This window comes from Hyperolius riggenbachi, chromosome 1 (genome assembly GCF_040937935.1).
Source record: "Hyperolius riggenbachi isolate aHypRig1 chromosome 1, aHypRig1.pri, whole genome shotgun sequence".
NCBI classification, from domain to species: Eukaryota; Metazoa; Chordata; class Amphibia; order Anura; family Hyperoliidae; genus Hyperolius; species Hyperolius riggenbachi.
The window spans coordinates 368,135,531-368,151,355 of NC_090646.1; the positions used below are offsets into that span (position 1 = coordinate 368,135,531).

Consider the following 15,825-nt stretch of genomic DNA (forward strand, 5'->3'; position numbering starts at 1 on the left):
TTTTTGTAAGTGAATTCGGATGAAGATTTGCATGAGTGTGCGGAAGTTCCTTTTGATGTTCTGTTATAAATTTTACAGAGCCACGGAGACTCACTATATATCAGTGGTTCAGGATGATTTGCAGTTTCAGGAGTGATGCATCATGGGAAACCACAGTTTCTCACTTAAAGCTGAATTATTGCAATACCTTTTTGTTTTAAAAGGCAAAATTACATTTAGCTTTTTTTTTTTTTTTTTTTTTATTAAGGTCTTTTTCGTCTCTTTTAGCCCTTTATACCCTCCTAGCGGTTCTGGGTCACCATGAGCTATCTGGGTAATAGTACTGGTCCAAGCCCTATCTCATAGACCCATAACAATCCATGCCAGGCACTGATGAGGACCAGAAAGTCCGAAACTGTCTGTGTGCATGTTTGGATTGGTGTGGCTGCCTGACTTCTGTTAAAGATCCAGCATGCCCGATTGTTGGCTATATCCGATGCCCGAGCAGGCAACACTCATCTCGACCTGCGGTAAACTGCTCCATTGTGCACTGTTTGTTGTTCCTCCGCTCCCCTCCATAGCAACAGATGCGTTGCTATCCTGGAGACTAGTGACACATTTGTACAGCATCAGATCAGGGCCGGCCCTAGACTTTTTGTCGCCTGAGGCAAAATTAGAAATAAAATCGACCCCCCCCCCCCTCCCCCAGCCGTGGGTGGGGGGGGGGGCCGAGCTGGAGGAGTAGCGGGCAGAAAGGGGGTATTGGGCCTAGCGGTGGGGAGGGGGGTCGGACCCCCCCTCCCTCATCTGGGTCCCCCGATCTGCGCTCCTCCTCCAGCGTTAAGTAAGTGGATGGCGTTGCAGGAAGTGATGTCAGTGGAGCGCACGATGGAACGCGGAAGAGGTAAGTGATTCCCCCGCCTGTTGCCTCTTAATCATATGCACGCTGGTACTTAACGCTGGAGGAGGAGCGCAGATCGGGGGACCCAGGCGAGGGAGGAGGGGTCCGACCCGCCCTCCCCACCGCTGGGCCCAATACCCCATTTTTGCCAGCTACCCCTCCAGCTCGGGGGGCGGCCCCCAGCATCCATGGACAGGCGGATGCCGCCCCCCCCCCAGATCTTCCGCCTGAGGCAAATGTTTCACCCCGCCTCATGAGCGGGCCGGCCCTGCATCAGATATGTGCTGTCACCTGAGGGGTCAAGTGCCAATCCCTGCTGGGTGACAGCAATCCCTTGGCGTGTACGAGGCTTTATTCACAATGGCAACAATTCACATATCTATATTGACCTGTGGTTTACATAATCAGATCATTAACAGAATAGTATATTTAAGCTGTAGGATAATGACCTGCTGAAATAAGTGTTATTGCAAAACAGAACGCACATTTTTAGAATAACCAGGTCAGCGCATTGACCATGATGTCACTGACATTGTGATGAGTTCTAAAGCAAGCTGACCAAGTAAGGCTTATCTAAATATACATGAGCAAGCAAAAACTGCTTTGGGTATAGTAGTATGCAGGTCACGTGCTCTGGCTAAAGTCTACCAAACTAAGAACATGCTTGTTTTTAGGTGTGTGATTCAGAAACTACTGAAGCCTGAAGGCTCAACAGAACAGAGAAGCAACTGTGATTGTTTAAAGCGGAATATAACCCTGCATTTCAACTTTGCTCTAAACCATTATTTACAGCATATTATATGCAAAAAGCATTTTTTTTACTAGACCAGCATTGGAAGGGTTAAACACAGAGGTTTTAAGTTCCGTGCAGACGTTCAGATAGTTACATTCTATTTAGTTAGATGTATCTATTGATAAACAGTTACACACTCTTTGGCTGTCCTCCAAGCTCCTTCTCAGTGAGAGAGAGGAGTCACAATAAACACTTAAAAGATACATATTTGTAAACAAAAAGTATCTAACTGAAGTTTGGATGCATCTGCAGAAATCTCTAGGGACTTTAAAGCCCTGTGTAACCCTTCCAATGCTGGTCTAGTAAAAAAAAAAATGCTGGTTGCATATAATATACTGTAAATAATGTTTTAGAGCAAAGTTGAAATGCAGGGTTATATTCCGCTTTAAAGGAAATTAATATGGCAGCCTCATTATTCCTCTTACTACAGGGTCACTTTAAAGGACACCCGAGCCGAAGAAGTCTGTGTTAAAATGGAGGCTACTGCCATACGTGGGCATGAGTTCTGAGGCTTACCGTTCCTCCCGATCACTCCCGTACCGCTCCATTCTGCTGCAAAAGACCCGCCAGCGACCATGATTTGACCAAGTCATAGTAGGCTGAGCATGTGCAGTATGTCCGTACTGCAGTTTTAAAATAAGCAAAGCTACTAGAAAAATAAAATCCTCTCATTTTATTTGCCCATTAGTCCCGGCTATCATAACATTTAAATTATGTTCCTAGTACAATGTATGGTAACAATATATTATCTGGAAATAAAGGTGTATTTTTTCTGTTTTTTGTTTTAATTTTTTTTTTTGGGGGGGGGGGGGGGTTTGTACCTGATTAATAAATATAAGCCTTTATTTGCTAAAACAGTTATATACCATAGTGACCAGTGATTGGCCTCAGCTGTGCAGCTGGATGACAAGGGGCTAGTTACCCAAAAGTCCGTCATCCTCCCTGCACTCCAAACAGCTTGCAAGTGTCCTATTGGACACAATGCAAGCCTCACTACGCACACTTCCTCCTTCTAGCCAGAAGGAGGAAGTGCACATTTTTTTTTCACTTTTGCTTTTATAAATGAACAGGGCCCCTGATCATATCCATTCATTACAGGCATTCTGATTGATTCGGGAAACACTTGTTCCCCTTAATCAATCGCTGCTATTTAAATTCCACCGTGAAAGAGCGGTGGGCGTGTGTACCTGTGTGCTCACACCCACCACAGCAAAATTGCTTGGTGCAGCATAACCACTCCAAATTCTTTCCTATTGGTCAAAAAAGTACATTACCATATTAATAACTCCCACCACGTTTATAACCATACGGTAAAAGGATCTGGAAACGTGTGCTACAAGTACAAAATTGTTGAAAAACGGATCAGTTTAGAAAAAAACGGATCCGTTTTAAATGGATCTGTTTTTATTCACTGGCCCTTACAATCGAAGACAATGGGGAGAGTGGGGGCAAGAGGTGGGGTAATATACAGTGTTCATATAGTGTTTTTAGGTTATCTAGTGAGAAGTACAACTTGATCAGAGGTCGAAGGGAAAAAGGCCAAAGTTCGATTATATGCTTGTTGGAAAAAGTGAGTTTTGTGGGAAAGTTTAAAGATTTCAATGGTTGGTGAGTGATGTATGTGTTTTAGAAGGGCATTTCAGAGGAGGTGTGAAGCACGTGCGAAGTCTTGTATGTGTGAATGCGAGGAAGTGAGTTTTTAGAAGAGGACAAAAGAAGGTTGTGTGCAGATCTGAGATTGCGGTTGCGTTGGTATCTGGAAACAAGTGACAAAATGTATAGGGGAGAGAGGTTGTGTAGAGCTTTGTAGGTTAGGGTTAAAAGTTTAACATTGAACCTCTCGCTAATTTGCATCCAGTGATGATCTCCGGGTTAGTAATGGATGAAATCCGAATGCGTTCAGATTTTATCCTCCTATTTACTACAGCTGAGCAGGTGTGTAAGGGGGGGGGGGGGGGGTAAACTTACCCAGCATCCATCCCATGGATCCTCCCTATCTGCGTTCCAAGCAACGGTCATGTGACTACAACCACTTCCTCCTTCAACCTGAAGGAGCAAGTGTTTGTAGTCACGTGACCGTGGCTTGGAACGCAGTGTAGGAGGCGCCATGGGACGGATTAAAGAAAATGGAAGCTGGGTAAGTTTTAACCCCCCCCCCCCCCCCCCCCCTTACACACCTGCTCAGCTGTAGTAATTAGGAGGAAGAAATCTGATTTAAACTCATTCGGATTTCATCCGTTGCTCATCCCTGTTTGCAGCCAATTAAGAGCTTGACCGAGAGGAGCAGCAGAGGAAGAGTGAGAAGAGAGATGGAGACAAGCAGTCAAGCTCAGTACAGATTGGAGTGGTGCCAGTTGATTAGTTGGTAGTCGACAAAGGAGTATATTACAGTAGTCCAAACGCGCTACTATAAGAACATGTACTAACATTTTAGTGCTGTCTTGAGTGAGAAAAGGTACCTATTTCTTAAATAGGCCATACGCTACTCAAGTTTACCGTTGATATACAGCAGATTCGATCACTGTGATTTTAATCTCTGCTCTATTTATTTGCATCTGAAATCGATTGATTTGGTAAATTGGACAAATTTTGCTTTAAGGTCGGCAGGTCACGAGCGTGTCACTAGCGGTGTTTAATTCTGCGACAACCAGTGCAGAATAGCTGCTTACTTGTTTCTGGTGTTTTTCAGACAAAATATACCAGCAGGGCTGCCAGGCAACTGATATTGCTTAAAGAAAACCTGTACTGAAGAAAAGTTCCCCTGGGGGGTACTCACCTCAGTAGGGGAAAGCCTCTGGACCCTATTGAGGCTTCCCCCGTCCTCCTGTGTCCCATGGCGGTCTCGCTGCAGCCCACGGAACGCACAGGCGACTATTGTCGGGCTGTGCAATATTTACCTTTTCTGGCTCCAGCGGGGGCGCTGTTGCGGCTCTTCCCATGGAGATAGGCGACAATAGCCGATCTCCGTCGGGTCCGCTCTACTGCGCAGGAGACTTGCGCCCGCGCAGTTGAGCGGCCCGATGGAGATCGCCTATTTTCACCTATCTCCATGCACAGAGCGTATACTGCGCCTGCGCTGGAGCCAAGAGGCAAATATTTACATCGCCGCCACTCCGGGAGGATTTTCGCCGCCGCTGTGGGACCGAGGAGGACGGGGGAAGCCTCAATAGGATCCGGAGGCTTCCCCCACCTGAGATGAGTACCCTACAGGGGAGGTTTTTTTCATTACAGATTTTCTTTAAAGGGAAATAACTTCTCACTTCTTCCAGCAGGTCTTCTCCTCTGTCTCTCTTTTCTCTTCCTGTCACGTGACAAGCTGAAGTTCAAACACTAGAGGGAAGGCATGTATGTTGCATAGTGATGCTGAAATTTAGTCTTTAGTCACAATCACTCTGTTACCCCTACAATCTCTCCTCACTAGATGTTTAGTAAGATACAAATAATTAAGAGTTACTACAGGATTATGCAAATTTATGCAGCTAGAAAATGGACTAATCAAACTCCACCAAGGTGGAATTATTTGCATCTCACAGACCATCCCTACTCCTTTTCTGACCCAAGAGCTTGCAGCCACCCACTACCATAACTTCTGCAGTGGACTTAGTCACTCCCTTCACCAACCATCACCCTTGTGTTATCCTTTAGCAACTCCGGTACATCTATCAGACTAAAATCTGAAAATGAATGGTGCTGGCATATAAGCAATATAAATTAATTTCAGAAATACAAATGCACCTGACACCAGCTTAGGTTTTTCTTCAAGCAAACAGCTACCGGTATTTCTCCTCCCTCAGGTCCTCAGTGCCACACCAAACATGTTTTCTTTTCTTGTCTTCTTCCTTGTTAATCAGTAGATGATTTTAGGGATGATATTGACTACATTATCAATAGTTTTACATCAGTTCTTTATATATTATCTTTATGATGTGATTGGATCTTGCCTTGAATTAAATTGAATCAAATTGGATTCTTTAAGCAACGTTCACATTTGTAATTCCTTTATTTTTTTTTCCCCTTAGGTGAACTAATGCTTCCTTTGTGATGCATAGGAACAGTCAAACTGTGATGAATTCCGAAGCACATGAAAAGAGAAAAAATGATTTGGTGCTCACAACTCCAAAACAAGACTTTAAGCATCATAAGGTAGCCATTGGGACTAGTAAACATTATGTGTGTGGCTACTTTGCTGCCTTTACAAACATCGCCATCACCTTTCCCATCCAGAAAGTGCTATTCCGACAACAGCTCTATGGGTTGAGAACCAGGGATGCTATAAGACAGTTAGAGAAAGATGGGATCCGTACTCTGTACAGGGGAATACTCCCACCACTTATGCAGAAGACAACAACTCTTGCCCTCATGTTTGGCCTGTATGAGGACTTCTCTAGCGTTTTATTCAGGCATACAAATTCCCCCGAGATTGTTACGAGGAGCTTAGCAGCAATCCTTGCAGGAACTACTGAAGCCCTTCTAACGCCCTTTGAAAGAATTCAGACACTGCTTCAGGACTACAAGCATCACGATCGATTCACTAATACTTACCAGGCATTCAAAGTGCTACGGCCCTATGGTTTAAGTGAGTACTACCGTGGTTTAGTTCCTATACTGATCCGGAATGGGCCAAGCAATGCATTATTTTTCGGTCTTCGTAATCCAATCAAACAGTGCTTGCCAGAAGCCAATAGCTATAGTGCTCACTTAATTATTGACTTCATCTGTGGTGGATTGCTTGGAGCCATGCTGGGATTTCTCTTTTTCCCTGTTAATGTGGTGAAGACCCGTATGCAGTCTCAGATTGGAGGAGAATTTACATCCTTTGGAAAAATATTCATGACGATATGGACGGAGCGTGATGGAAAACTGACACACCTGTTTCGTGGTGCCCACCTAAACTATCACCGATCCATCCTGTCTTGGGGTATCATCAATGCAACATATGAGCTCTTATTGAAGCTGCTGTAAGGTGGACTGCAGCATCCTGCTTCATCACATCCTTTTCTTTCTAACTATGGATCAAAGTACCACAAAACCAAAAACAAGACAGCAGTTGTGCAACATTAAATATTACAGCCAGTCTTTATTTATCAGAATAGACAGCCTGTTGAAAATACTATTTGGTTTTATTGTTAGGTGAACCAGAGTACTATATGTGTTCTGTACTTGTAAGTGACAAAGCCTTTTTGCTTACATGGTAAAGGATTAAAATCTTACTAAGAGTATATTGTGTGCATGCTTGACTGTTGGATTCTGAAAGCTTTATATTTCTGAGGGGAGGAGCTTTAAACATTGCTTATTCTTTGCACTCAGATCGTACTTTGAACAAGTTGTATTGCACCGCTTTCAAGTCCTAAATATTGCAGAACTTGCAGGAGCACTTTTACATTGTATTGTTTCTAGTCAGTGTACAGGCTTTGTGTTTGGGCAGGGTGAAGAGAAAATTTGCCTCAATTTCTTATCTATTAGGCACTACATATATCTGCCTCTATAATGGCATTGCTGTAAATGTAAAGGAACTGTGTTCTGAATCATAAAAATTGTAAAGTTACCAGTATGTGTAAGACTATGGAATCTACTTTAAATCGGACCTGAAGTACTTAAAAAAAAAATAAAAAAAAATACCTGTGGCTTCTGCCATCCCCCTGCAGCCGCCCTGTGCTTGCGCCATTACCAAATAATCCTCTAGTTCCCCTTCCGCGTCTGTTTTGTTTTTGCCGACTTACAAGTCGATGTCCACTGCACCTTGCACGGTCCTGGCCGTGCGCCCTCATTCATGCTCCAGTAGCCGGGAGTGACCTGGGCAGGCACAGTACGAGAAAATCTCTACTGCGTCTGCGCAAAACGCTCCCGGTGACGGGAGCTCTGAGGATGTACGTGGACAGGGCCACGCAAGCTCAGTGTTATTGAAAAAAGCAAAACTGAGCCACAGCGGGGGAAAGGAGGATTGTTTGGTAACAGCACTGGCACAGGGTGGTTGCAGAAGCCCCAGGTAAGTGAATCCAGGAGATGCACATAGAGCAGTAAGGCCTGGAACTCACTAACAGCGCTTTTGTAAGTGCTTGTAATTTTGAAAAGCTCTTGGAATGTAATGCTATGGTGTGATCCCACTTAAAGGAATGTGATTTTTTTTTTTTTTTTAAACCCCATAGCATTACATTAGCAAGAGCCTTTCAAACTACAAGCGCTTAGAAAAGTGCTGCTAGTGGGTCCCAGGCCTAAGACCGGACTAGGCAGCCCCTGCCTTGTAACCATGCTACAATCACTGTATTGGAGTGAAGGGTCTAGAAACACATTCTCTATCTGTCAATGTCCAGGGACTACCTGTGGCTTGAAAGAGCCCGATTCAGGTGAATGAATTTGCTTGGGCAAAAACCCACCACGAGTTGGTGTACAGTGGAGTTCAGAGTGTAAACTCTAGTTAGGGTTAGTAGGTGCTGCTTTATTGCGCTGATCTGTTTTGAGCTGTCTACGCACATCTCTCTAAATTATATTTTGATTTGTTACAATCAGAAGAAACAATAGGAAGAGTCAACATAGGAGATGGCAATAGCTGTGCCATGAGCCCACATAACAGCCCCTTCCATGTGTAAGCTCTTCCAGCCTTTTGTGCAGACTATGCTAGTCTTATGTGTGGACATGAACACATTTGTCTCATCTTGTTCACTTTAGCTTCTGTTCAAAAGGGCACTGCCAAGTGTTTTCTAGGCCTTGGGGAATTTAATTTGGAGCAGAATATTTTTAACTGGTTAAAGAATGCCATCCTTATAAAAATGAGTTTTGAACATTTTGTTTTCCTTCGCTCCCCACCCTAACATATTTATATTACATTTAGAATCTGCACAAGCCTTATGTGCTAAAACCTCTAAAGGTGAAATAATCTTGTTCTATTCTGTAGTTTTGTTATGTCAGTTACATGGCAGTAGGTTTTTTTCAGTATAGTAAAAAGAGAATCAGGATGATACAATTTGTTGGCTGGCTTCGAAGATTAAAACAAAAATAAAAAAAATTATTTAGAACATACATGTCAAACTCCGACCCGTGGGCCAAATCTGGCCCTCAGAGCCATTAAATTTGGCCTTAAAGTGGTTTCCCCATTTTGCATTATGTTTGGCGCACTCTAGACCACCAGGGGAGCTATATTGGAAGTGAAGCCCAAGAACGCCAGGTAAGCCATATGGGGGAGTTGGGGGGGAAGAGCACTTAACACTAGGGAACTGTATAGGGGAGGGAGGACCACTAGACACCAGTGAACTGTATAGGGGTTGGAGGGGGCCATTAAACACCTGGGAACTTTATAAGGGAGGAAGATGGCCAGTAGAAATTGTGGTTGGCCCCACGACTTGGTCTTAGTGTACAATTTTGGCCTACGTTGTATTTGAGTTTGACACCCCTGATGTAGAACAACCCTCTCCAACACTTACATACTAGACTTGTATGGGAGCTAAACGACTGAATGAGTTGCAATAAGCTATTGTATATTTTAAGATTACTCTTTGGATCTTATGAAAGGAGCCAATAATGGTATCATTCTGATTTGGAAGCGTTCTGCTTAAATGGCTAGCATAGTAAAATACTCGATTTGTAAAAAAGGAGTTTTTCTGTCTGAGAAGTGTTAGTATCCTTCAGTTTTTCTTGGTAGTTCATATATCAAAATGATTCAGCAACGGTAGGTTTAAAATGAGGCTTGTTTGACGCATACAAGTCAAAATCTGTATTACAATAGTCTTGTACATGTTATACTACTAGAACTACATGGGTGTATATATTTTAAATTAATGGATGTTAATATGACAACTTATATTAGTCTCAATATGCAATGATTCTGTGTGGATGGTGTTTACGATTAAGCTGGGCACTAACAGTCCAATTTCTAGCGAAAAATCGTTCAAGCGATCAGAAATTCTGATCGGATTGGTTGTAAATAATCTCTGTTGGTGGACACAATCGATTATGAACGAGTGAAACCAAAATTTCGTCTAACCAAAATTTGGATTTTCCTTTTGGTTGTGATAGATAAGAAGCAAAGATTGGTTCGGTGATGGTGTAGTGAACGATGTATTACAATATTTCACTTCCGATCGGAATATCTGATCGCTCGAACGATTTTTCGCTAGAAATTGGATCATTAGTAGCCACCTTTAGTGTAACTGGTCCACGGGCTGGATAGATCCCAGGAGCCAAGTGTGCCTAGCAAAGCTTTTTTTTTTTTTTTGTGTAGTTGCCAGTAGAAATCTAGTTGTTAGGAAAAAAAGGGAAATGTTCCTCTGTTTCATTAGATCCATATTTTGTGCAGATTTGCCTCTTACCTTTGTTTCTATTTGCCCACTATAACATTTTCACCAGACAGCTTCTGTAAATGCTGGCTGTGAATATGGGGGCATCCGGGCAGTTACATCTGCCGCTGTTTGTAAAGGCCTTAAAAGGCAATTTTTGTGCAGGATTAAGCCACTCTTTTCAGGGAGCAATTGATTTGTTGAGCAGTTTAAAAAAGTTGTCTTGAACAGCAACCCAAGCATTTAAGGGTGACCATACATTATACAATCTTCATTGGCCAATGTTTCAAATTACTGAATGTATATAGTATTGGGCCTGAGACCCACTAGCAGTACTTTTCTAAGGGCCAGAGCCCACTTATGCAGTTGTATCCGCTTCTATCCGCTTTTCAGCATCTCTAACATTGAAGTGTAACTGAAAAGCTGACATACTGTGTCAGTGGGCTCTGGAACTGATCGCATGTGATTTGAAAAGCTTTTGCTAATGCAATGCTATGGGGGAGTTTTAGAAAATTACATTCCATAAGTGGGATCACACCCATAGCATTACATTAGCAAGAGCTTTTCAAATCACAAGCACTTACAAAAGACTTAAGCCTAAGGGTAAGCAGACTGAGTATATATTGAACATTCCTGTGTAGACCCTAATACTACATAGATTTGGCAAGATTGTATTGTATAGGCCAGCTTAACTGAGAAAAGCAGTATTTACTGCTTGGTTCGTTAACCTTCTCTATACGCACAAAGCACTTGCTTAGGATGGTAAAATCATTCCTGTATTCTCAAATGGCCTTCAATTTTTTTTATGGACAGACTTAAAGGGAAGGTTCAAGCAAAATAAAAAAATGAGTTTCACTTACCTGGGGCTTCTCCCAGCCCCATGCAGCCATCCTGTGCCCTCGTAGTCACTCACTGCTGCTCCGGTCCCCCGCTGGCAGCTTGCCGACCTCGGAGGTCGGTGGCTGCATTGCGTACATTTTTACGCATTCTCGCTAGTGCAGGAACATTAACACATACATTTTTACGTGTTAGTGGTTCAATGCGTACATTTTTACGCATTGAACCAGTAATGCGTAAAAATGTATGCGTTAATGTTCCTGCACTAGCGGGAATGCGTAAAAATGTACGCAATGCGGCCGCCGACCTCTGAGGTCGGCAAGCTGCCAGCGGGGGACCGGAGCAGCAATGAGTGACTACGAGGGCACAGGATGGCTGCATGGGGCTGGTAGAAGCCCCAGGTAAGTGGAACTCATTTTTTTATTTTGCTTGAACCTTCCCTTTAAGCATTGACATTTCTAAGGATAGGTTGGAGAGCAATTAGGACTTGTTTCACACTGAAAATTGCCAGATTCAATGCCATTGCTGAGTTTTTTTTTTCATGTATTTCAGGGGTTTTTACAGCATTTTTATACTTTTAACACAATCGCAATCACTGTAAAAATGCTATATACCACGCTCTTGCGACTTTTTTTTAGGAAGAATGAATCTAGTGTGAAAACTATCAAACAATTATGTAGTCAAGGCGTTTTTTTTTTGTTTTTTTTTAATCTTCAGCGATCAAAAAATTGCTGAAAAGTGCTTGCAAGTGTAAAACAGCCCTTAAATCTGGCCGGACTTTCACTAAAAATTACTTGTTAGGTGGCAATTCCTTTACTTGGATCCTATTGGACCATAGCAAGGCTTGCTAAAGGTTTAGTGAATGAGCAGTTATGTGACTGCAGTCATGTGCATTTACCAAGAAGGAGATTTTTTTTTCCCTGCTGGATCTAGGCTGCCTGGATATAATTAAAATAAAGTTCTTGCTGTGTATGCATGCATATGTCTGAAGTCCTACAATGACTAATTCACTTGTATTTCAGCAAACCTCACTATAGTCCAAATCAGGGCTGTAAACGTTAACATTTAGGCTGGGTTTCTACGGCACTTCCTCTTCTGCGAGTGCACAGCTAAATACCAGAAGCCATGCATGGCTATGGGATTCACTGCCACTCGCATATATCCCATACAAATAGTAGCACAGCGAGACAAGAGACATTCCAACTATCGATTCAAAACTAAAATATACATATTTGTTTAGCGTTTCTCTTTGCAAGAATGGACAAATGTCCTAATGGATATGTCAGTTGAAGATATTGATGAGCACATAACTATGACGTGTTTTTAGCATTGGTGCGTTAGTTGCATTTTGTTATCCTTGGTGCAGGGTTTTAGCTGAAGATTGTATATATGCTGCCTTCTTGGTTTGTACTAGGAACAATCAGTGAGATGCAAATAATTACAAGTTGATGCAGGTTTATGCAAATTCTGGATATAAATGTAATCAGCTTGAACATGCACCAATCCCTCCAAGGTGGAATTCAATTGGTCATTTTTTTGCATAATCCTGCATTAACTCAGAATTATTGCATTTCAGTGACCTCCTTTTTGTCATTTGGGATCCTGATGCATACCTATTGCAGCAGTAGCTTGGAGGATTGTGGTATGTTTACAGCCATTCCCCTACCTGGCTCAATGGACTGGTAACAATGAAAGTGCTCTATGTAAATGGATGTAGACAGCAGAATATATGCCTGCAGTGGCAGGACACTGATGTGCCAATATACTATCTGCATAATGACTGTAAAAGTTGATAATCCAAATAGGAGCTGCACTGGTTCAGTTTACTCCTATAAAATCCATGTGATCTGAAGTATGGTACAGCTGAATATCACTATATATGATCATGGGCCTCTCCTATCAGTTCCAAGGATTGCTGCCGAATGTGTTTCATAGAGCAGTTCTCCTAACAGCCCAGCGAAACCCAAAATTGAGTAAGGCCTGGCACCAAACAATTAAATAAAATAGGTAAACAAACTTGTTTTGAGTATTTCCTTGCTTGCTGGTGGGTTAAGAAATTTTATTGAAAAAAGGTCTAACAATATCTACAGTAAGAAAACTCAGGAGAAAAGTTATTTAAATATGGGCCTATTACTGATGAGCTTCCAAATTCAAGTTCATCTGCATACTCACTCTTGTCACCGCACTCCACATCACGTTCCATTATTATGATAACAGTCTGCTTCAAAGCCAGAAAGAGAAAGTATCAGCCAGGTGTGGTGCATTTGGTAAGCCTAGTTCCAAGCTGCATTAAATGTGCATGTAAGCCAGAATTATTAACATCAACAACCACCACTGGTCTTGATGCTGTAAAAGTTGTGTTATTGCCCAAATACTGCAGTCTGATTGTTGTGTTTTGAGTATTAGTGATTTTGAAAGGGGGAGCTAGGTATGTGAATGTATAGGTGCCTTTTCAAATAGCATAGAGAATATATTAAATCTAATATAGCACAGTTTTAAAATATCACCTGTATATAAATACATCCATTTATGACTCCTGTTTGAATCATAAAGAATCATATTTGCAGTTAAACAATTTGCATGTCCTACAACAATTATACATTGTGTGTTAATCCTGAATTTATAAAATGTATAAAACTGAACAAAAATCCACCCTCGGAGACCTTATCAGTTTAAACCATTACAAAGTGTGTTTTCAACGTGATGATTTTTGTTAATGTGTATTTGTAGGTTTTCTATTTTTATGTCCTGTACAGGATTTTTTTAAATTGCGTGATAAGCTAAGTACCACATATGTATTTGTAAATGATCAGATGTGTGATTTAAAGTATATACATGGTCTTCACTTCAGTGGAAGTTAAGCATTTGCAAATAGCCACTATGTTAATAAAAGATGATTATACATTGCTTGCTCAGTTTTCTGTTAATCCTACCTAATAAAACCCTAATGTCCCTGCATCCATCCGTGTCAGTGCTTTTTTGCACTGCACATGTGCAGGGACAGACGTAGAGACACAGAGGAAACCGGGTCCAGAAGAGGTGCATGGGCGCGCGGTGGCATTAGTGACAGACCTAAGTCACCAGTGTTTACATATATCAACAGGACAGTTCCAGTAAACTTATGCGCATATTAATGTTTAGGTACCAGGGCTGTGGAGTGGGTACAAAAATCATCCGACTCCAGGTACCCAAAATTGCTCCAACTCCACAGCCCTGTTAGGTACACATGAGATTTTTCATCTGATTTACTGTCCAATCGATTTTCTTATCAATTTCCATTCACTTCTATGAGAAATCGATCAGAAAAACGATCAAAAAGATTGGACATGATGGAAATTATCTATCGAACTATCTGACAAACTATCTTATGGTGTGTACCTAGCATTAAAGTACTCCTAAACTAGGGACAAAGCAAAAAAATAACTGAAGCCCATGGTGGGCTACATTACTCTTGTAGAAGTGTTGTGGTACTGCTCGTTATCATAAGGGTTTCTGGTCATCTTCATATTCACTGAAATCCCCCAGTCGAATATGAAACCAGGAAGCTTCCCCTAGTGGTGGTGATCTGGAATTGCAGAGGCACAATTTCCAAACTGTGCAACCACAGAGACAGGAAGCACTCATTTACAAGTGCTTTCTTTCACTGCCCAGGTGCATCACACACTATGAATAGCTCTGTGCCACTTGGTAGAACTTCCAGGTGGTGCGGTAGCTACAGGGAACGGGGTGAACATTGAGGACAAGAAGCAGTGCCAGAACACTTCTACAAAGAAAACATAAAGATTAAAGGAACCGGGCACTGTCCTGTTAAAGCATTTATTCACAACTTGCAGCCAGTGACATGTGGTGATGAACACAATCATAGCATCAAACCTGTCAGGTGTCTTGCATCATTGTTTCATAGATGCATCCAGTGAGGCTTGCGAGGGGATGTGGTGACCAGGGGATAAGGGATGTGCACAACAGCTGTTTCGTGCTCTGTAGCGCTTGCTCACGTGCGTATCCGGGCAAATGACGGCGCTTCTAAATCAAGACCCGAGACTCCGCCCACAGCGCACGCAAGGGGTGCCAACGTCTGATCGAGCATGTCCGAAATGTACATGGGGGCAAATCCTCCTTTTTGAGATTTGTGGGTCTTTTCACGTCGCACCGTCAAGGCGAGGAGGCGATAGAGATCGCGAGTTAACCAGACGCGAGTCGCGAATTATTTTACGGACAGATGCAATGGGGCCTTTGGGCCTCAATGACAGACTAGAATTGGCATGTTTCCTTGATCCCTAATGTGGGATGACCACCCAATTGGAGGGTTTATCTTTGCCCACCCTCTCCTTCTATGGGTAATCTTTTTCCCTTTCTCTTCCTCCCCTCCTTTTTGCCCCCATATACATTTGCTCTTAACACCCACAACCTAAGAAACATCCCCAGTATTCTCCCCTCCCTCGTGATATATATAAGAATGTTCCTCCCCCCCCCCCCCCCTGGATAGGAATACACATTGTCCGCAATCCTCAGGGTGCTCTATCTGATCCGGTCGGATGTCCGCGCAGATATGAGGTGACGCACCCCACAGTGAGTGTAATATACACTGGGGTCTGCCGGGAGGCCCATCCTGGGAACCTTTGCAGTGGTCACTGAGGCCGTGTGGGTGAGGGGTGGTGCGTACACGGGGGGTGGCCCCACTTCGACCTGACACATATGATTTATGGCTGTATAGTGCCATTATCTTTTCCACCTTAACTAACCAATGGCCCCATGTTTTGCCTTGAGGTAACTGTCGTGGTCGGCGCGGCTTTGATTGCCCCCCCCCCCCCCCCCCCGTCACCTCGCACACCCCATCTCCCTCGCCGTGCCCCTGGGACTACTAGTCCCTTCTCTTTTTCCTCTGGTGTGGATACCCGTGGCCGGGGAGATAACGATATAATGCAGTGATGACGCACACCTGGTGTGCGCCTGAGCCGTGTGTCTTCTCTGACACATTGGCATCACCCTGGGGTAATAAACCCAGGGCAGCAATCTAGTACCAGTAGAGTACTAGTAGGTTTTCT

The 15,825-nt window shown here is 43.0% G+C and overlaps 1 protein-coding gene across 5 annotated transcripts in view; it reads left to right on the forward strand.

The window, feature by feature from the left end:
* LOC137515186 (mitochondrial nicotinamide adenine dinucleotide transporter SLC25A51-like) overlaps positions 1-10,787 on the forward strand; it is a 43,002-nt gene extending 32,215 nt beyond the window's left edge. For 4 of the 5 annotated variants that reach the window (XM_068234270.1, XM_068234268.1, XM_068234269.1 and 1 more), the window contains one exon: positions 5,693-10,787. In XM_068234270.1, the coding sequence (XP_068090371.1) occupies positions 5,715-6,635 (921 nt within the window). In that variant the 5' untranslated portion in view covers positions 5,693-5,714 and the 3' untranslated portion in view covers positions 6,636-10,787. Of the gene's footprint in view, positions 1-2,103; positions 2,336-5,692 lie in introns of those variants that run through there. The other variant, XR_011020532.1, reaches the window with a different exon arrangement.
* Positions 10,788-15,825: the final 5,038 nt, after the last annotated feature.